The sequence below is a fragment of the Dasypus novemcinctus genome, chromosome 5 (assembly GCF_030445035.2).
Source record: "Dasypus novemcinctus isolate mDasNov1 chromosome 5, mDasNov1.1.hap2, whole genome shotgun sequence".
Taxonomy (NCBI): Eukaryota; Metazoa; Chordata; class Mammalia; order Cingulata; family Dasypodidae; genus Dasypus; species Dasypus novemcinctus.
Genome location: NC_080677.1, coordinates 87,421,876 through 87,444,153, shown reverse-complemented (window position 1 = coordinate 87,444,153; position 22,278 = coordinate 87,421,876). Strand labels below are relative to the sequence as shown.

General features: G+C 39.2%; 1 protein-coding gene across 7 annotated transcripts in view; it reads left to right on the top strand.

The window, feature by feature from the left end:
- The window catches only part of DOCK4 (dedicator of cytokinesis 4), a 516,333-nt gene that overhangs the window by 328,065 nt on the left and 165,990 nt on the right, over positions 1–22,278 (top strand). For all 7 annotated transcript variants that reach the window (XM_058297210.1, XM_058297211.1, XM_058297213.1 and 4 more), the window contains exons 14-16: positions 8,048–8,172; positions 9,015–9,177; positions 16,431–16,537. In XM_058297210.1, the coding sequence (XP_058153193.1) occupies positions 8,048–8,172; positions 9,015–9,177; positions 16,431–16,537 (395 nt within the window). The remainder of the gene's footprint in view (positions 1–8,047; positions 8,173–9,014; positions 9,178–16,430; positions 16,538–22,278) is intronic.

Genomic DNA, 22,278 nt, shown 5'->3' with positions numbered 1-22,278 from the left:
TAATTTTATATTTGATTTAACCCAATACATCCAAAATAGTATCTTTGCAACAGGTAATGAGTGCAAAATTTAAGCAGATATTTTACTTTCTTTTTTGCTAAGTCCCTGAAAGCTGGAGAGTAGTTTACTTTTACCGCATATCTCTCTTCTTTCTTTCACGTGCTCAGTTGCCCCATGTGGCATTGGTTACCATATCAGACAGCAACGTGGCTCCAAATATCTTAATAGACTGTGCAGAGCAGGACCTGGGCCATTGCTGTATATCAAAAAGGACTAAGTTTCAGTCTACCATGTATTCTGGAGCAGCAGCCAGCTGATATGTCCAGAATGTCATGGAAGGTTAAGCTCTGTACCCTAAACCCACCCACAACGTCCATTCTTTCAAGTTTATGATTCTGTGAAGGAAAAATTTTCTTTACCTTTATCATGGCCTCCCTATTCCATCTTCCCCACCTGTACCCTGTTCCCCTGGAGATTTGCTTCCACTTAACCACTAACTAAACTCTTACTCTTTGTTAAGGGAGCTAATAAGTACCTTCAGGTACATTCATTCACTTTTAGCATGGGATCTTTGATACTCCAAACCCTGAAAAGAATTGAGCAAAAATGGTGGAGTGGCAGCAGAAAGTAGGAATTGAGGGTTGGGATCTAAAGGCTTAAGCTGCAAGTAATTAGCAGACCCTGTGTGTCAAATGGGTACCAGAAGAGTAGTTTTGATAGTGAGCTCAAGATTTAAGTTCATTTTACAAACATCAGTCAGAGTAAGTGTCCTTTTTATTTGATCTTTTTTTTTTTTTAAGATTTTTTATTTATTTCTCTCCCCTTCCCTGCCACCCCCCCCCCACCCCCCCCAGTTGTCTGATCTCTTTGTCATTCACTATGTGTTCCTCTGTATCCACTTGTGTTCTTGTCAGTGGCACTGGGAATCTGTGTCTTTTTGCTGCATCATCTTGCTGCATCAGCTCTCCATGTGTGCAGCGCCACTCCTGGGCAGGCTGCACTTTTTTTGCACTGGGCGGCTCTCCTTACGGGGCATACTCCTTGCACGTGGGCCTCCCCTACGCCAGGGACACCCCTGCGTGGCACGGCACTCCTTGCGTGCATCAGCACTGCACATGGGCCAGCTCCACACGGGTCAAGGAGGCCCTGGGTTTGAACCCTGGACCTCCCGTGTGGTAGACGGACGCGTTATCCATTGAGCCAAATCTGCTTCCCCTTATTTGATCTTTAAACCATGGTTCAGATCAATCAAATTTCTATTTGGTCAAAATTGACTAGATAATGATTTCCAAACTTTCATAAGTGAAGTGTCATAAATATGTTTGCTTCATATTTAAGAAGGTGAGCAATATCATTTTTTAATATAAATGCTTTTATAAGTTACTGATAGAGAAACATAAATCAACAGGTGCAGTGGAACCAGGGGAAAACCTCCTTTTGGAGAAAGCAGGGGGAATCCAGTTTGGTATGGTTTGACCTTCCTTAAAAACATATCCTAAATCCATCTGTCCCATGGGATCTAAGCCTCCTCTCAATTATATATATATATATATCTCCTAGATCTAACCAAATCTCACTGCCCCCCATTCCAAGTCACCAAGTCATTTATTAAATAAGTGCAGCTGCTATGCTTGGACCCAAGACCCTTGATCATGCCAAGGAAAGGGGTAGTGATCTTTTGACCAGTAAATCCCCAGTGATCAAAGAGGAAGGGAGGCTAAGGTTCTACCATGTCACACTACACTTAGATCCCAGCCCTGACTGAACCAGGGGCAGAGCTGGTACTTCCCAAATCGTGATGTTTTCAGGCCCCACCACCTAAGGATGTAGGACTTTCTTCAAACAACCCTATTGCATTCCACACATTGCCACAGAGAATAATGGGCAATGGGAACCACTCCCCACCCCTGCTCTGCTTCTGTGCAAAACTGTTCTGGAAGACCTGGTGTTGGTGCCAATAGATCATTGCCCTTGCTTGCATAATGTCAGAAACAAAAAATTAAAAGCTACTAAAAAAAAAAAAACCACCAAAATCATTGTCTCATAGTACTTTTTAAAAACAAAGCAAACCAAGAATGAGAATGACCAAAAAAAAGAACATTCATGTGTTTAACTAAAGTGTCCTCTATGTGAAAAATCTGAAGTATTATAGTTAACACTTCAATCCATCCATAAATTTTCCCTGTCTGTGGTCTGCTTCAATCTCAAGTTACCTTTGAACCTTGCCCCACCCCTACTCCCCTTGATATATTATGAAGTGATGGCAGCTTGGGTGTGGAAGGCACATTGTTTTGGTTTCCTGTGAATGCTGTTAACAAATTGCCCCAAAATGACTAATTTATTGCCTTATAGCTCTGGAGATCAGAGGCCCCAAATCAGTTTCACTGGGCTGAAAGCAAGGTGTCAGCAGAGCTATCCTTCTGAAGGCTCTAGGGGAAAAACTGTTCTTACCTTTTCCAACATCTGGAGGCTGCTGCATTCCTTGGCTTGTGGACTGGCATCACCCCAACCTCCACTTTCCTCATCACCTCCTGTCCTGTGTCTCTGATCCTGCAGCCTTCCTCTTACCAGGGCCCTTCAGTTTACATTGGTCCTACCCAGTAACTCAGGAAAACCTTGAGATCCTTACCTTAATCACATCTACAAAGATCCTTTCCATGTAAGGTAACATATTTGGGCTCATTATTCTGCCTCCCACACACATGAAGGGCCCTCCAGCCCAGCCATGCACCTGGGTCCTGCTGGTAGGTTTCTAGCTCGCGCTTGAATGTTTGCAGTGACCTCTTTCACGTTGGACCAGTCTGCCTCTACCTTCTCTCCACTGTTTTGAGTTTTTCTTCTTGGAACTTAAAAGAAGAACTAATTCTTCCATAAGCCACCTTCATGTTTTTAAATCCAGTTAATGCTCTTACCTCTCTCACCCTTCCTCTGGTGGGTTCTAAGTCTCTTCTCCATCTTGCTTATGTTCTGGATAGTAAGAGTTTATGTTCTCTTTGTCCTGTAAAGATGGTCCCAGAACCGAAATCAGTGCTTCAGGACAGATCTGAGCAATGCTGGATAGAGTGGGACGAATACTGTCCTTGTTCCAGGTGCTAGTCTTTTGGCAATGAGGGCTGAATTGTACTAGCTCATTGGATGGCTCTTCTCACCCCAGTGAATTTGATTTCCTCATCTGTAAAGTGGGGGAGACTAATAATTCCTTGGGTGATTTTTTTTTTAAAGATTTATTTATTTCTCTTCCCATCCACCCCCCCCCACTCCGGTTCTCTGTGTCTATTTGCTGCATCTTCTTTGTCCACTTCTGTTGTTGTCAGCAGCACGGGAATCTGTGTTTCTTTTAGTTGCATCATCTTGTTGTGTCAGTTCTCCGTGTGTGCGGTACTATTCCTGGGCAGGCTGCACTTTCTTTCATGCCGAGCGGCTCTCCTTACGGGTGCACTCCTTGTGCATGGGGCTCCCCTACGCAGGGGACACCCCTATGTGGCTTGGCACTCCTTGTGCACATCAGCACTGCGCATGGCCAGCCCCACACGGGTCAAGGAGGCCCGGGGTTTGAACTGCGGACCTCCCATGTGGTAGACGGACACCCTAACCACTGGGCCAAGTCTGCCACCCCCTTGGGTGGATTTTGAATCTCTACATTTTTTCCTTGTCTATGAAAGGAAAATAGTAATAGTGCCTTCTTACGCAGTTTATGTGAGTATTTAATGAGATAAATCTACTTGGCAAAGAGCCTAACACAGAGCAGCTCTCAGTAAATGGCACTGCTGCTAGACAATGACTGCTACTGCTATTATCATCTTTTCATTCATGAATAATCTAAGATCACAAAACACCCTTAAGTCTTTTACACGTGTTCTTTTGTTTTTTTTTTTTTTTGATGGACAGATACTTTTATTTTCCAATCCCAAAAACAAGAACAAGTCTCTAGTGCAAAAAGGCCCCTGTGGCTGTGTACAGTGGTTTACACTGTGAGGTGAGCATGCATTCTGTGCTTTTAGCCACACCATTCAAAGGCCAGAATCAAGAATCAGTGGCTTCAGCTGCTGATGGAAATCTCCTGCCAGTTGAGGCCAAGCTATTAATTTACTCCCTTTAACAGTTGTCACTGAACTGTTCAGCTTTGTCTCATTATGAGACCTTATCATTATCTTGATTTCAATGATAATTTGAGAATCCTTCAAGTGTGTACAGGCTTCCTAGCCAGTGGACCTGCTATACAGAGGAAAGTCTTGTGAACATCCAGTTTATAAAGTAATAAATTTAGGAGATGTTAATAAACATTGTCAGGAAAATTGTTTTTACACTGCTGTGATGACTCCATTTCATATGCACTTTATGATTTCTCTCTTAATTACCCAAGGTGCTTTCCTAATACCATTTGAGTCTTCGTTTCCTCCTGAGCCTACCTCAAGTGTATTGATTTTAATTAGCACTTATTTCAACGTCATCCTTCTGAGTATTTTGGTAAAACATGGCACCTTGCATTCTTGTCCCTCAGCAAGCTGTTAAATTCCTGGGGAGAGAGGCATATGTAGAATGTCGTCCAGGAGAAATGTTCTTATTGTCATGTGTTCTCTTTCAAAGAAATCTTGTTTTATTTTTAAGAGGTTTGCAAAAGATAATGAGGATTACAGGTAAGGGTGACAGTTAAAGAACAAAATTAAATTACATGCATAAGATGTTTAATTTAAGAATGTGTTACATTCCAGAAGTTCTTTTGTAAGTCAAAGAAAGATCATAACATAATTTTGGGACACAGAGGAACCTTAGAAATAATTTTGTCCTGACCTACCGTTCCTGCTTCCTCCCTTGCCTCACTATCATTTTAACAACATGAAAACCTGAGGTTCAGAATAATTCCTTGACAATATTAATATTGTGTAAAGTAGCAGAGCAGAAGTCTAGAACCTAGCTCTCTTTATTCTTTTCTTCCTGTGACCGTACATGCTTTACACTTACTAGAATTCAGAATCTATTTTGTAAGGACGAAATGGATTAATTCAGCTAAGTTGTGAGCTATCGTCTTTAGGTGTTGGCTTGGGAAGCAAATGCCATTTTTTAACATTGCTCCTTTGTCAAAATGTGCTACAGCTTACCCAGTTCTCTCAGCAAGGCCTTCTCTTCACCCTGTTTAAAATTACATTCACTCACCCCACCCATATTCACCCTCCCCTATTCCCCTTCTTGGTCTTACCGTTAGCCACAGCGCCACAGCACATATCATCACCCAACAAACCATACATTTTACTTATTTTTTATAGGCCTTCCTCAACTAGAATCTGAGCTCTGTGGCAAGGGGGTTTTTGTTTTGTCCGCTGCTGAATCCACAGACCCTAAAAGAGTTGATGCTCAAGATATATTTGATGAATGGATACATGGAAATAGAATGTTGTGGCACTGGCTGCACAGTGCTTCCTTGTCCCTCCTTCATGCCTAGCTGACAGGCTAGGGAAAAGAGGTTGCCTTGTGTGTTAGTCAGGGTTCTCTAGGGAAACAGACAGGAGATAGCTGTAAATAGTATGAGATTTTATAAAATTCTCTCACGTGACCATGGGGATGCACAAGTCCAAATTCCACAGGCAGGCTGCAAACCTGGGACGCCAATGAAGTTCCGTGATGAGTTCCCAGGAGATGTTGGTTGTCCAAAGTTGAGCTGGAAAATTCTCTCTGAAGGCAGAAATCACTTCCCCTTTAAAGGCATTCGACTGATTGGATAAAACTTTCGCTCATTGCTGACAGCCCTCTCCCTGGTTGTTCATAGTTGTAATCAGCTATCTATGCAATCAGCTCACTGATGATTAAAAGTCCCTAAATGTCCTTGTATTATCATTAGCCCAGTGCTTGCTTGACCAAACAACTGGGGCACAATTACCTGGCCAAGTTGACACTGTTAGCCTAACCATCACGTCTTGAGAACTTGCCTTTGCTGAAGTCAGAGCAGCTGCTGGCATCCTTCCAGCAGGTGAGAGTGGAAGCCTCCCTCCCAAGGAACATTTACCCTTCATTTTTCAGGAAAGTTAATCCCTATGTGGTTTGGACAAGCTATGAGTAATTATGAGGAATTCTTAAAGTAAAAATTCATATAACTACCTTCTTATTTATATACATATATATATTATATGTATGTCTCTTTGTAAAGTATTCATTGTAGGAAAGCATAGCTATTCATTAAATGTCACATACTCCCAAGAAGCAAAGGAACTTTGCTAGTGTTAACAAACATCATTGCTCTGAAGCACTTGATTTGAATGTGGGTTTCTTTTTTATACCTGTCAAGCCCATTAGTGGCAAAAATATTGTCAAAAATTTCCTTTGAAACATTTTGAAATAGCATGTGTGCCAGACCTATTTTAAGTCTGTTGAGTTTGATTAATTGAGAGGTCAAAGTTTATAAGTATCCTTTCTTTTAAAAACAAGCAACATTTAGTATGTGTAAGTTTATATAGTAATAGATACAATAATAAAATGAGTTATAAAAATCTGGCAAACATATAAAATGTATTTACCTAATTCTCTAAAAATTAAAAAAGGGATACAGTTAAAACAAAAAGCTTTCAAAGCATTTTTAAAAGTAATTTTAAATGTGTTGAACTATGTTGACTTTTCCTTGGATCAAGTTCATTACCATCCCAAGTTGGTTTGTACCATCTGTGTGAGAGCCCTAGAAATTCATAAGCCAGAGTACTCAGTATCAGTTCTTTCCACTAATCACTGTATATTTTATGTACTATTTGTCAAATATTTAATCCTTTTAGATTTAACTCATTTCCTCTCTTTTATGGCCCATCTGTTTCCTGGTCAGCCCAGGTCATTCACACGATGCCACCAGAAAAAGTGGGTCTTTTTAGAGGAAGGCAGCCAGACTCATTGGTTTTCCCCTACTGTTTGAAAAGCTGAGGGTACTTTCTTATACATACTTTGGTAAGGAGGTTTTATAAACCTCCCAACTGTGGGGATAGTTGTATAGTTGTTGGTTTTTTGTGGGTTTTGTTGTTGTTGTTGTTTTTCCCCTAATGACTTTCATTCCTATGGGGAGGTTTTTTTTTTACGAAAAAGTATTACTTTTGATTTTTTAACTGGTTGAAAGCTATCTTGGGTAAAAGTAAATCCAACCTTGCTAATATCACCAAAATTTACCTTCAGAATCTTTCTGATAGAACTTTATTTCTTACTTCTCCATTCCTTCACCACTTCTCCCTCATTTAACTCTTACAGAAGAAGAAAAAGCATACTGTAGGTAACACTGTGTGTGATCTATTAATTTTAATAAAATGTGTTAAAAAATAAAACAGTATATGATTGATAAAAGAAGGCATACTATAAGCACTTTTGCCTAAGTTTGTTAGAGAAATCAAGTTTTTCTTTTGCTTGCAGTAATAAGAAAATGGTAAGGATTAAAAAACATTCAAGTTCTATAAATAACCTATGAAGAAAAAAAAAGATGGTATACATGTACATAGTACATATCAGTTTTCTCATTTGTTCATAGCTTGATGGTACTTGAAATATTAAGTTGAATCTGTGTGACTGAATTGTTCTACATCTGTGTTCATAAAACACTAACCTGGATCCTTCCAGCAGTGAGATCATTTTGTCCATGGATTTAAATTGTAATTGTACCCTTTGCAGTCTTATTCCTTTATTCCATTTAGGTATTTCTTCTGCTCTAAGTGCTATAACCATAAAGTAATAAGACTGGTTGCTATGAGCCACTCCTGCTAATCTGTCATTTTGTAATTACATCTCATCAATTAAGTAAGGGAAATAAGAAAAATGGTGAGACCGACACCACTTTTCAATTCTAATATTCATCAACTAGATGTGCATTTTTCAATATTGCTAAATCAGAATAGCAGAAGCTGGGTTTTGTTCTTCTTAGATATTGGCAGTGAGGGTGGGGGACCCTTTTACAAAAGAGTAAGATGCTATCTTTGTGCTTTTATATGTATAATATAAAATTAAATACTTTTTAAAAAGTTTTTCTTGATAGAGAACTGCATTTCCTAGTATATATCACATAGTTTTAACTTTCCTTTCCTAACAGGTGAAATGAGGAATGATTTATATATCACTATAGAAAGGGGAGAATTTGAGAAAGGAGGCAAGAGCGTGGCCAGAAATGTGGAAGTTACCATGTTCATTATAGATTGCGGTGGCCATATCTTAAAGGTACACTATAGCAGATATTTTTTGGTAAAACAGTTCCACATACTTGCTTTGGTTCATCTTTGATGGATCAGATACTCTCTAATTTGCAGTATTTTCTATTTTAATTTTCTTTTCCATTCCTGCATAGTTTTCTTTTTTTAAAAAATCCTTAAAATGCCTCTCAGAAAAGAAAGTAGAAAAAAACAAAATAGGCTTTTATGGTTTAATTTTTTAATTCACTGTGACAACAGTTTCCTCATATTCTTTAAACGCAGTATTTGTATGCCCTTTCATGTTTTCCCCTTTCATCTGTCTTAGTTTGAGAGATGAGTACTTTTTCTTCTGTTATTGGTAAAAACAAATACTCAACCAACCAAACAAAAAAGCCTGTGATGTTTAATCCTGTGTCTTTTTATCTTGACCAAAATAGAGCCTGAAGATTAGGGTATTACTGAAGGTGATCCTAGCAGGTTCCTCTCTGGAATTAGTGTTTTGTTGCGCCCCCTCTTCATAGAGAAGTTCAAATGAGAGGGTTGGCCCGGCTGCTCCCTGAGTCACCCACTTAGGCACAGAGCAGGCTTTTAACTGCATCAGCTTGAGAACTTTGGCGCGTAGTTAAACTCCAGATCGAGTATGCGATTGCCCACTTTGTACACATCACCGAGGCCCACTGAACTACGACACGATAGGCTCTGGGAGGCTGGCAGCCTGCTAGGCAGGAGCAACGGCATAAACTACACTACACAGGACCGAGGAGGTAATTTCACATGAAGTGCTATTTAGGGAGCCAAGTAATTTGCTCTGCTGTTTTCAAAATAATCTTTAAATGAAGCTGTCTTTAACTTGCCTGTTTCCTTTGTTAGGATTTTATCTCCTTTGGCTCTGGAGAGCCATCAGCCAGCGAGTACCACTCCTTTGTGCTTTATCATAACAACAGTCCCAGGTGGTCCGAACTGCTGAAACTTCCTATTCCTGTGGATAAATTCAGGGGCGCACACATCCGCTTTGAGTTTCGGCATTGTTCCAGTAAGTGTCTTGGGGGATTGGCTACACAGCTTAGTGGTATTGGGCCAGTCTGCTTCCTGAGCTGTGATGATGGGGAACGTTAATCAGCAGAAGGCAGGAGCAAAGAGAGACTTCCGGGAGGAAGAAATGAGGGCAAGTGGGAATCCTTAGAAGAGAGGAGTGGGCTCACTCCTTCAAGAAGAGCCAACAACTTCTCACAAGCAAAAAGGGATGAGAAAGAGGGAGAAAAAGTTATATGAAAAATTGACAGCGTTCTCCTTAAAGTGATTACTTTCATAAAAATCAGTTTATTTCTTGCACACTCTAGAAGGAGGCCGCAGAAAGGGTAGACATAACGTTAAGTACTTTACTGGCTCTGGGGATCTTAGGCAACTCTGACCAATCTGGGGACAGGTCAGGGGAGCCTGCTGGGACTTTTCTGGGGGTTGAGTTACTAGGAAAGCCAGTTTTATGCATGGGTTGATATCTGATTTGCATATTACTGTGTAGTCTCAGGATGAATTCCAATGAGAAGTAATGTCAGCTGGAATAGGTCTTTGAGATAATACAAAGTAATCACCTCATTTTATAGATTTAAAAAAAGAACAAGCTTCATAATGTTGCAGGATTTGTCCACATGAATATTACTACCCATAAAGTCATTTCTTGATGCCTCCATTTTCATTCTTTTATACGCATTACCACCCTCTCAAGCTCTCATGTCCTGATCCCCGCACTTCCCCATTCCCAATCTGGGTATACTCTGATAGACTCTTTGTCCCTAAGTGTACATGTACTGTCAGTGTACATGTGGCCAGAGAAAGTTCAGGTGAGCCTTGCATCAGAAACATTATAACAAGAAGATAGAGAAGAGTCACTTGCTTAGAGAAGCAGCAGGCTCATCTCCAGTCTAGAAGGAATGGGTAATTGCTAAGAATTGTGGAGTGACTTGACCTGAGTGATAGGAAACTCATCTAAGGTCAGGCAAAAGAGAAGGACTTTGTTTCGGGATTTGGCTTCTGAGAGCTCCTCAGAGGTCATGAATTATGCTTTTGTGAAGGTTTCAGAATGCAGGAAGATGGCTACCTGGGCCTTACTATTCTTCCAAATTCCCAGAAGAATTTCATATATAGGACTTGAAGTGGAACACCGTAGAGGGCATGGAATTCTGCTATACCATTCCTTTCACCAATCTTTGTTATAAATTTTCACTTGGACCTCATACAAGGTTTGAACTTTAAAGTAAGAAAAAGCTAGAGGAAAATATAGGTGAAACAGGAAAGGGAGGAAATTATTATAACTCAGAACTTGGAAAGTGAGAGTCTTTTCAGGAAAACCTGTCAGTTTTCTGCCCTTTTTTCCTTGCACTTCAAATACTGTTCATGTATTATTTTTGATTTTTGAATTTTATTGTTAAAATTTAGAAGAAACACAAAGTGTAAAGGAGAAAATCCTCATAATCCCACAACCTACAAATAATCAGTGTAATCATTTTATTGCATGGGCTTCCAAATATTTTTCTCTGTATGTATATACATTTATTTATTTAAAAATATCACTATTCATATAGCAAATATTTATTTAATACTTACTTCGTGCCCAGCAGTTTTCTGAGCACTGGGGATAACATCAGTGAACAAACCATACCACCACCTGATATGGAGCTTTCATTCTAGTGGGGGGAAGAGAGATAGTAAATGAGCAAATAAACATATACTATGGCAGGTAATAAGTGCAGTGAGAAAATTGAATTTGGATTGGGGGCTAGAAAGTGATGGCGGTGCTATGCTGCTGTTTTGCCTAAGGAAGCCTGGAAAGACTGATCAGGCCATATATGAGCACCAGCTGCAAAGAAGCGGTGAAGGCATGAGCCTCAGGGATATTTGGGGAAAGAATGGGCCAGGTAGAAAGAACAGTAAATACAAAAGACCTGAGATTACAAATTGTTGGGCATTTTGGGGGAAAAGCAATGATGCCAGTGTACCTAAAGGAGAGTGTGGCAGGGGACCCATACCCTATAGTATGAGGGTTCTTAACCAGGGGGTCTGTGAGCTTGAATTGAAAGTTCAAAAAAACATTATTTTTGTGGGGACGTGTTGGCGTGGGTGTGATTTATTAAATAATATACAGTATAGTGTGAATTTAGTATGATTTTTTATTTTCATGCAATGTGTTCTTTTTTGTTAAAAATTTATTTTTTATTTATTTCTCTCCCCTTCCCCGCCCGCCCTCCCTCCACCCCCACCCCCCCAGTTGTCTGCTCTCTGTGTCCATTCACTGTGGGTTCTTCTTTGCTTGTATACTTGTCAATGGCACTGGGAATCTGTGTCTTTTTTTGTTGTGTCATCTTGCTGCGTCAGCTTTCTGTGTATGCGGTACCACTCCTGGGCAGGCTGCACTTTTCTCATGCTGGGTGGCTCTCCTTGCAGGATGCACTCCTTGCGCGTGGAGCTCCCCTACACGGGGACACCCCTGCATGGCAGGGCACTCCTTGTGCGCATCAGCACTGTGCATGGGCCAGCTCATCACACGGGTCAGGAGGCCCTGGGTTTGAACCCTGGACCTCCCATGTGGTAGGCGGACGCTCTATCCATTGAGCCAAATCCACTTCCCAGCAATGTGTTAGTGCAGTGGATAACCGCCTTCAAAAAGGTTGGTAAGGATGGTGGAGATGGTTTTATGATGCCATGGAAAACTGTAATTTCTAAATATTTGCCATAAATTACCATTTGAGCTGATGCTGAACTGTGTTAGGTTATCAGGTATTAAAATTATGGGAAAGTTGTAAAACATAATTTTGAATAATCATAAAATTTAATTTAAAGGCTTGCCAATGTTGAGTGTCATAGAACTATCTGCCGTTATATTCTGAGAAGGGGTCCTTTTTTTTCACCTGACTGGCAAAGGGGTCTGTGGAACAAAAAAGGTTAAGAACCTCTGCTGTAGTGTCTTTTACACAAAATGAGAACTTTGAATTTCATTTAGAGAGAGATGGGAAACAATTAGAGGGTTTTGGGGAAAGTAAGTATGGCTGCTTTATGGATAATAGATTTTAGGGGACGAAATGAAATAGGAAATACATTTAGGAGGCTTTTACAGTAGTCCAGTCAAGAGATGAAAGTGGGGACCAGATGTTACTCAAGCAGTTGTGTGCCTGCCTCCCACATGGGAGGTCCCATGTTCAGTTCCCAGTGCCTCCTAAAGAAGACAAACAAACAACGAGCAGACAAGGAGCAAAAACAATGATCAGACAACAAACAAAAAAAAAATAAATGAGCAGGGAACAAATGTGGCTCAAGCAGTTGAGCACCTGCCTCCCACATGGGAGGCCCCAGGTTCAGTGCCCAGTGCCTCCTAAAGGAAAAACATACAACAAGCAAAAAACCACAGTGAGCAGACGAATGCAAACAACAAGCAAAAACAACCAGCAGGGAAACGGTCTTGGTCCAGTGGTTAGGGGGTCCGTTTACCACACGGGAGGTCTGCGGTTCAAACCCCAGGCCTCCTTGACCCGTGTGGAGCTGGCCTATGCACAGTGCTGATGTGCACAAGGAGTGCCGTGTCATGCAGGGGTGTCCCCGCATAGGGGAGCCCCACGCGCAAGGAGTGTGCCCTCAAGGGAGAGCCGCCCAGCGGGAAACAAGGTGCAGCTTGCCAAAGAACGGCGCCGCCCACACAGAGAGCTGACACAACGGGGTGACGCAACAAAAAGAGATACAGATTCCCGTGCGGCTGACAACAACAGTAGCTGACAAAAAGAAACAAATAGACACAGAGAGCAGACGACCAGGGTGGGGGAGGGAGGGGAGAGAAATAAATAAATAAATCTTTAAAAAACAAACAAACAAAACAACCAGCAAACAGAGGAGGGAGCCATCTCGGGGGAATAAAATGAGAAAATACTTAAAAAATTAAAAAAGAGATAAAAGTGGTTTGGATTTGTATGGTAGTGGTTCAATTCTATGTTATAGATTTATTGACAGACTGGATGTGAAAGAAGCAGAAAAGTCAAGAATGACTCGAAGATGTGAGCCCTGAAATGGAGTGGTCATTTAATAAAATTGGGAAGACGACAGGAAGAGTCAGTTTGGAAAGAAACAATCAAGTATTCCATTTTAGATTTATTCATTCTGAGTTGCCTATTAAACATTCAAAAAATGTCAAGGCAATTGAAGATGAGGTCCAGGTTGGGGGCTTAAATTTGGGAATGGGTAATATATAGGTCAGTGGTATATTGAAAATGTTTATAACCAGTGTACTTGTGAGGAGGGGTTGAAGAGGGGTGTTCTGATTTGTAGCATTTGCTGATTTCCTTGAGTAAATACTACCTGTCATGGCTAATTTCAGTCTACTAACATGACATAACTAAGTATGCAATTGGGGGGAAAAATGTACACTGTCAATTCTTGTGAGCTAGAATGAGCCAACTCCAGCACATCACTGACAGAGGTAATTTTTTAAGCCATGACAGTAAGTGGGATTCCTAAGTAGTAAGTTTAGATGGCAAAGTGAAGTCCAAGGATAGATCTCTGGGGCACTCACACATTCAGAATTTGGGAGAATGAGAAGGAGCCAGTGTGAGATTAAGAAGGAGTAGCCATTTATTTAGGTCTTTGATTTGTTTTAGCAATGTTTTTGGTTTTCTGAATACAGGTCCTTTATGTTCTTGGTTAAGTTTATTCCTAAATATTGGATTATTTTAGTCACTGTTAGAAATGGAATTTTTTTTTTTTTTTTTTACTTCTTCCTCAGATTGCTCATCAGTAGCATATAGAAATGTTACTGATGTTTGCTTTTCAAAAGCACCCTTGTTTGATAGAAGTAATTAAGTTGAGGGGAAAACTGACATTGTAGAAGAGAGAGGGGACAGCTGGAGGAGCATTGTTCTTGGGTGGGGAAGAAGCATGGGATCCAGTGCACAAGGAGAGGGTTTGGCCTTAGCTGGGAGCTGAACCCCTCAGGCAGACCGCAGGAGGGCACAGGGACAAACAGTTCCTAGGTGGGCGTAGGAGCATATGAGAGTTCATGCCACATCAGCTAAGAGTAAGGAAAATGCAGAGGTAGTGGGCGTATGAGGAAGGATGAAATAATTTGTCTAGAAAAGTGGGAGAATTGATTGGACCACATGTAAAAGGTTTGCCTGCTTAAGGGCCATTTTGGTTAGTGTGCGTGGATTAATGTGCGATTAGTGTGGTATAGGCATGGAGTAAACTGCAAGTTGGCCTTAACCAGGGTTGCAGTTTTACCATGTGAATAAAATGGAAATGTAGAGGAATAAAGAGGTTGAGGATATTTGCAGGGAAGTGACTACAAGAGGGACCTTAGAAATGGAGCCAGGCAAGGTAGGAAGTGAGGATGTGAGGATGGGGAAGGAGAGGATAGTCAAAGATTTGGAGGTCTCAAGGACAGAAAAAAAGTATTGGAATTGGGATACCAGAAAGAATGAATCAATAAATTAAGACGTGCAACCTATAAATTTGATTTTTTAAAAATTGGCCAAAGGGTAATCGTACTGTGCATATTGTATATGACATTATTTTGTATCACTTATCCAGATATCATAGATGTCCTTCCACATTTATAAGTATATACATCTCCATCATCACTTTTGATGACTGTTTAATAATCCATTCAGCTTATTAATAGTGATCCAATAGCTCAGAACAAAAGGACATGTACTTTAAACTTTGCTTGCTACTTAGTTTTATTTTATAAAAGAAGGCAAATTTGAAGAAGGTAATGCTTGTTTTTATCATTGCTAATTTAATCTTTGTGGGCCTTTTTATATTTCTGAATTGAATTCCAAAAACACGCACAATAATAGATAGTCAAAAAGCTTAGGTAATTATTCCTAAATAAATCTCCCCCAAACCATAATTTCCACCCAGAACTTTCATTGTTGTGAAAATACCTTCCCAGAGATCTTTGCTATTTTTGCCTAACTTTAAAGAATATTAGTATTTTCTCAGGTTTTCTGTGAGGATGAAATTAATGATTTTAAAAGAAAATTTGGGGGAGCAGCTGTAGCTCAGTGGTTTGAGCATCTGGTACAGCACAAGATACAGGGCTCAATCCCCAGTACTTCTTAAAGAAAATTATTTTCTAAGTCACATTTTTGGTGGTGCTCTCTTTCTAGGGGCCAAAGCCAGCCATCCCAAATTACTTTTCTCTGTGTGAGGGTTCCCTTCCCTGTGGTCAAACACTGGAAGCAGTTGTAAGGAAGCAACATTATACAAAAACCTCTCATTTGGTCTTTAAGATCGCCTTATCGAGCTCCTCTAGCTCAGGTCTTACTGTATCCAAAAGCCAGACTTTTTTCTATTGAAGTGTAACACCCCACTTCCACACTTGCATGGGAAAGAGTAACTCCCAGCCTGTGACCCTGCACAACTCCTCCTTGCATATCTAAACACAAGAAGAGAGTGGAGTTGAACAAACAAGGTTCTTTGAATGGTTTCTCCATTAATGGAGAAAAGGAAGCTTGGTGGAAAAAACTGGAGTGGTACTCAAGAGCTCTGGAGCAAGTTACCTAATATGATCTCAATTTCCTCATCTATAAATAATTGCTAATGATCCTTGGCATTTCTAGCCATTGTAATTCTTAGTTAGGCATCTGAAAACCTCATCACCTCATTTCTGCCTTCCAGAATACCACTATACTAAGCCCTTAGTAAACCATAGATTACAATTCATGGTGCCTTTCAGTGTGCCTTATTCCAAGGAAGTAATTTCTACAGGGCTCATTGTCCTCTCACAGGTGGGAGAGAAAGAAGTTCTGTCATGAACCTGGGCCGAGTTTAGAGTCTCCCATTGCATGGGTTAGTGGGTAAAACACTGCATTTCACATTTGTTCATTTACTCATTTATTTAATATATATTTATGTTCTTGACACTATTTGAGATGCCAAGCATATAATAAAACAGACAAGCATCCCTCCCTCAATGGTGCTAACATCCAGAGGGTGGAGGACAGGATATTGAAGAAGCAACAGCCCACACATTTTTTTAAAACTTAATTTCAGATAGTGAGTCCCATGATGAACATTAAGCAAGGAATGTAACTTGCAGTTTAGGAGGCAGGAATGGGGTTAAAAGGTGACTACTTTGAGGTCCCACCATAAAAGCTGTTCTCATTTGTATACGGGAGCTGGTGGGTGTGGGTTATATTTCCTGATGACCATGCTTCTTGACAGTCTGTGTCTGTAAGGACAGATGGGTAAGCATGCATTTAAATAAGCATGCGATTCCTCTGTTTTTGTTTTTGTTCTTCACAGCAAAGGAGAAAGGAGAGAAGAAGTTGTTTGGCTTCTCTTTTGTCCCCCTGATGCAAGAGGATGGTAGGACTCTTCCAGATGGCACTCATGAGCTCATCGTGCATAAGGTACCATCAGTCAGGTGCTGATGACGGGCTGAATGATTAACCCACTATCTTATCATCCACTTCAGAAAAGAGAAAAAAATGATGGGGAAAACCCTTCTTTTGACTATTTTTTTCAGGAAGGTTGCTGGCGTGGGAGTGTCTTTTGAAAAATATTGCTTCTATATCTATGTTATTTTTCTAAAACCTATTTTTAATATAACTTTTTATAAATTCTTTCGGGGGTGATGGAAAAGTTTTTTGGTAGTGGATGATGATCATGGTAAAACATATTTTAAATGTGATTTTTCATCTGAATTTAGAGGTACATATTTGGTTAGTTCTGTATGAGGACCTTAAAGTCCTTTCCACTTCTGGGATAGGATTAAATAAACCTTATAAATAAATTTCTAAGTAATATGTTTTCTTACCTAGATCCCTTTATACCCAGAGGTGAATTTAGCAGATCAATTTACTTGTCTGCTATTCTTACTAAGCAAGCAGAGAAGTGGCTGTACTTTGTCATGATAACATTAGCAGTTTTAAGTACATAGTTTTATTAAAAATATTTCTCCTTTTCATTTCTCCATTTCTGTAACCATGTGAAATTGAAAGTCCTTAGAAACTTTCCCCTGGGTTAACTGGTCTTGCTTACCCCAGTCCATATTCTGCCCAGCCATTAGGGTGAACCATCGAAAGTGCAGATCCAACCAGTCACTTCTTAGTTTAAGACTCATTCAAAAATTCCCCATTGCCAAGGGAGTAAATCCCAGCTTCCCAGTGGTTCACCAGGTTCCCACCTCCCTACTGCTTCACTTCTTGCCACTTCCTGCCTTACTTAATGCTGCAGCCACATCTGGCTCCGTCTAGCTCCTTACTCTCTGTATACTGGTTCTCTCTGCTTTACTTCCGCCCTTGACATGCTCCAATTATGCATCCCTCTCCCCCAGCCTAACCCCTGGTCATCCTCTGAGGCTCACCTTGGCCACAACCTCCTTTAGGAAGGGTCCTGTCCTGCAGTTCCCACTCCCTGTATTCCCAGCTGGCCAGGTACTCTTCTCTGAGCTCCCTTGATATCTACACACGTCTTTTACCTTTGTACTCATTACATTGTCCCATAATAATCTGTTGATCTATCAGCCTATCACAGTAGATTGATGAACCCCTTAAGAGCAACGACTCTGTCAGAGGGATTTTGGCAATTGGTAGATGGGCAGTGAAGACTTATTGAATGAATGAAGGAGATTAAAAAAAAAACAAAACTTTCTTTACCTTTGGATTATTGATAATGAAATGAGTGGCAAGACACAGTGCCCATCAATATCTGTTTTTATGTCCATGTATATGTATTTGTTTAATCATTAATTCTCTATTTATTCATTCAACACATTTATTGACCACAGACTATAAACTAGACACTGTTCAAGGTACTGGGAATATAGTGGCAAATAAATCAAGGTCTTTACATTTATGGCATTCTGTATTCTCTCTACTTATAAAAGTAACTTAAAATTGCTTAGAGTAGTATAAAAAAATAATTTTAAAGCAGAATAACTAGGAAAATGAACAAAGGAACTAGATGATCCTACAATAATCTATTTGTCTCACCTTAGGTCTGAGTTTCCATTATATGAGATATATAATATGACAGACAAGGTCTTCAGCAGTGGTTTTCTGAAAGGCATAAGATGTTTTTCAGTATTGCCTCTGTGTTACATGAAATATTGACTCAGTAAGGGCATATTTGTGGAGGGCTAAGTTAATTAAAACTGGGCTCACAGCTTCCAAATTATATATTGAAGAGTGAATCACTTCTTTATAGCATGTCACTTATGTACTATGTATTCTCTCACATCTGTGTCCAAGGGTGCTTTTTTTCCCCCCAGTTGTTAGGTTTCTGTAAAGTCAGGATCGACTCCTCTAAATGAGAAAAAGTGCCAAGATCCTCAGTTGCTATTTAGAATGCCACATGCTTAAATTCCAGGAGGACAGGTAGCAGACCATGCTTCTCCATGGGAACATTTAGAAGTACAACCTGGAATGATTGATTCCCAGACAGTCGACCATTTTACTCCTTTACCAGAGACTCCCTACCAGCAGTGCCAAAACTTTTTTCAAAAACGGATCTTTGATTCAGCTGAAGCCCTTGCATAAATTTTGACTGAGTATCCAGAATTCTGATCCATAAATCACAGTAAAATTTATTTGAGTTAGAGCAGTTTCAAGGGCAACTGTTCACAATGCTCTTCTTCACCCCCAAAGGAAGCTCAGAATGGTTCCTGTAGGTTGTCTCCTTTGGGGTAGATATGCATTATATGGACCCGTCAGGAAATAATTAGCTCCACAGAGAACCCCCAAGCAGCTGAGTTGTTTTGTGAATAGGGTTATTTAGTGTTGCTTCTTTAAAGAGCTGTGAGATACTTGCCAAGTATAACAACTTTTATTTTCGTCTGGTTGATACCATGATTTTCTTTCTCCTAGTACTACACTATCAAGTTCAATTTTTGTGTGAGGCCACTTATAATTTATGATTATAAAACCTATTACCAGCATTATGCCATGAGAAGAAGGCATACAGCCAAACTGATCATTGCAGTTCTGAATTTATTATAGAAAAAGAAAAAAGGGGTGGAAGACACAGATTTCAGCTCATTGGCTAAAGAATAGTCCATTTAATAAATGGTATTAAGGTGACTGCCTTATACATTTGGGGTATCGCTAAACCTTGCTCTATATACCAAAACAAATTCCAGATCAAATGTTAAAAGATGTAAAAATATGAAAAAAGAACTTAAAAATATGGGTCAGCATTTTTATAATTTACAGGTAAAGAATTCCTTTCTAAGAATTTCTCATATATTAGGAAATCACGTACAAAAATATTACAAATTTGGTTATGCAAATTTTGAAATATCTTTATTGATGAAACCATCATACTCACAGTTAAAAGACACATGATAAACTGAATATAGTTGCAACACAGATTACAAAAGGCTATTATTTCCCTGTTTACCAAGTATTGTCACAAATAAGTAAGAAAAAGAGAAATTGAAAACTGCTACAAATAGGCAGTTCAGAAATATTCAATGCAAATGCATACATGTATGAATAATCAAAGAAGCATAAATTAAATATAGAATGAGAAACCTTTTTGCCTATCATGTTCATAAAGATTATAAAAACCCAGAACCAGGGAATGAGGTTAAGGGAGAATAAACCACTCTTGCGTTCTCACAGTAAGTGTGAATTGCTCCCGTCTTTTTGTAGGACAGTTTGGCAATACATAGCTAAATTTTAACTGTTTATAGCAGTTGACCCAGCCATCTCATACCTTGAAATGCATTGGGAGAATATAATCAGACAAAATGAGCAGAGATGATGCAAGGATGACCATTATAGATTGCTTAAAATATGGACAACTTGGAAACCTTAATTGCCAGTAGCATAGGTCTGGTTAAATAAATTAGCTATATCCATATAATGAATGGGATAGTGTATACTTATTGAAATACTGTTTATTGAAAAATTTTATGTGCATAGAAAATGTTTATAACATTAAAAAATAGCCGATAGTTCATAGAAAGCACTTTTTAGTATAATAACATTTCTTTGTGGTTTAACTCCATATTTGTGTGTATATATTCATAGAAAGCTGCATAAAAGGATTTTCTAAAGTATTAATACTGACTTTATTTTTATTTTTACATTGCTTAGATTTTTTGTTAGTGGGCAATCATCATTTCATATCATTAAAAAAACCTTTTTTCATTCTGAAAAAATAAAATTGGGAAGAGACAGAAAGATCTAGCCATATTTATACTGTTTAATTCTGGGCCTTCTTCTAACTAAAGACCTTTCTTACTTCCATAATCTTCACAGTAATGTTTTTGATAAGGTTTTTGAAGAAACTTTAATTGCCTTGGATCTTTGTAAACCATTTTCCATATCTTTCATTTACAGTCTTTGATATCAATGGTTGATAAGAAATTTTTAAAATGTTGTGTAAAGTATCTTTAAATCTTTCTTGCAGATTTCATACAGAGAATAATTGTGGTTCATAGTAGGGTATAATGGTTAAAACCTATGTATTTCTTGTGCAAGGTATTTAAAAACCTCAATTCTGCAATGAGCTAGCTGTGCAGTTCGGCACAACAGAAGAAATCTGTTGTGACATGTTGAAGGCTGTTTAGTAGCTTAATGTGGGCCTAAAATTGGGAGAGATTTTCCCCTTTGTAGGAAAATCTCAGAATTTCCCACAAAGGGACTGCGACTAGACTCCACTTCTGAGAGTGTTCCTAAGGAAACCATTCTTACAGAGGTGTTTAGAGTCATGCTTTTAGGGCACCATCTAAGGAATCCTATGGGTAAAGACTCCTTTCAAGGTCATTTTCAACTTTAAATAATTGATAAAATGTTTGGAGTCGATTCCAAAGGAGATAAACTTTGAAATCTACAAAAAACTTAATGTCATATTTCTGGAAATCTAAGTAAATAACTTGATTACTCATCATTGAGGTTTTAGAGCCTCTTTGACAGCTTTCTGAATATCAGTAGTATCCCCAAATCGCTGCTGACTAAGTAAAAAAATCTCCCTTTGGAGTTGCTAATTAGCTAATAACAGTATTTAACCTTATTGCTTTTTTCTTTGCTACTTTTTGTTAGAATTGTTGTCTTCCTTAACTTTGTAGGGATATTTTTGGCTTCTTCTCTCCAGTAACCTACTGGAAGGCAAGTTAAGAGACTGAAATAATGAGTATAAGAGAATTATTGTCCAAAATTCAAGTTTCTTAAGGAAGATGATGTGCAAAGCCAAAAAGGAGAATAGGAAGTCAGTAGCTGTGCACTTAAGTCTCCATTCTGACTCATTCCAGTGGAGGATTTTTAGTTTTTAGAAGTACATTCTAAAACACCTTCAGTCCAGTATAATAATAATCATCATAATACAATCTGCCTTTGAGAAATGGATGTTTAATAAATTCATCATTACTGATTGTCTAATACCACCATGGTTAAAGAGGTCCAGTTCATCCAGACTGTGGTTTTGCTTAGTAGATAATATGATTCCTTATGGTGGGATTTATTGGCTTCCCAATCCAGGGCATTTGAGCAGGAGAAGGGGCAGCTAAATAAGAATCAGCCAGATAAAGGATGATCTTGTGTCCTGGTTGTGGTAGGATAAATTTCATGTGCTGGCCTGCAGATCTGTTGAAGGTTAATTTATTTTGCTACCCAAAAGTTTGTCTATATACCCTTATGGCCTATATATTTTTCCTACAGATTTCCCATTTCTTATATCTCAGTTCCCGACTTGGTCTGCAGGGGTCCAGCATAGCCACTTGTCACTGGTCAGTGTCTTTGAGGTGAACTTCTTGAATTTGGTTGGAAGTTATTGCTCTTCACTTACTTTTTTTTTTTTTTTTCTTTTTAAGTAGGTACCAGGGAAGCAGGCATTCAACTACTGTGATACAACTGCTCCCCAACTTCACTTATTTTCACCATAGCTCTTCCCTATGATGTGTTTGCACTGACAAGTAAAATTAAATAATGATGAGAATCTAAAAAATTGAGATAGACTGTTGGGTTTGCCACCTATGTCACTGTCCAGAAAATTCTACATGCTGCCCAACTATTCTGAAAAAGACTTCCTCTCTAACCATATATCCATAGATCTTAGAAAAGCCAGAAACATATCTGGCTTGGGTGTAGGGGAATCGATTGTTTCACTGTATACTGTGAGAGAAACTGAGAAATAAGCACCTGAAAAA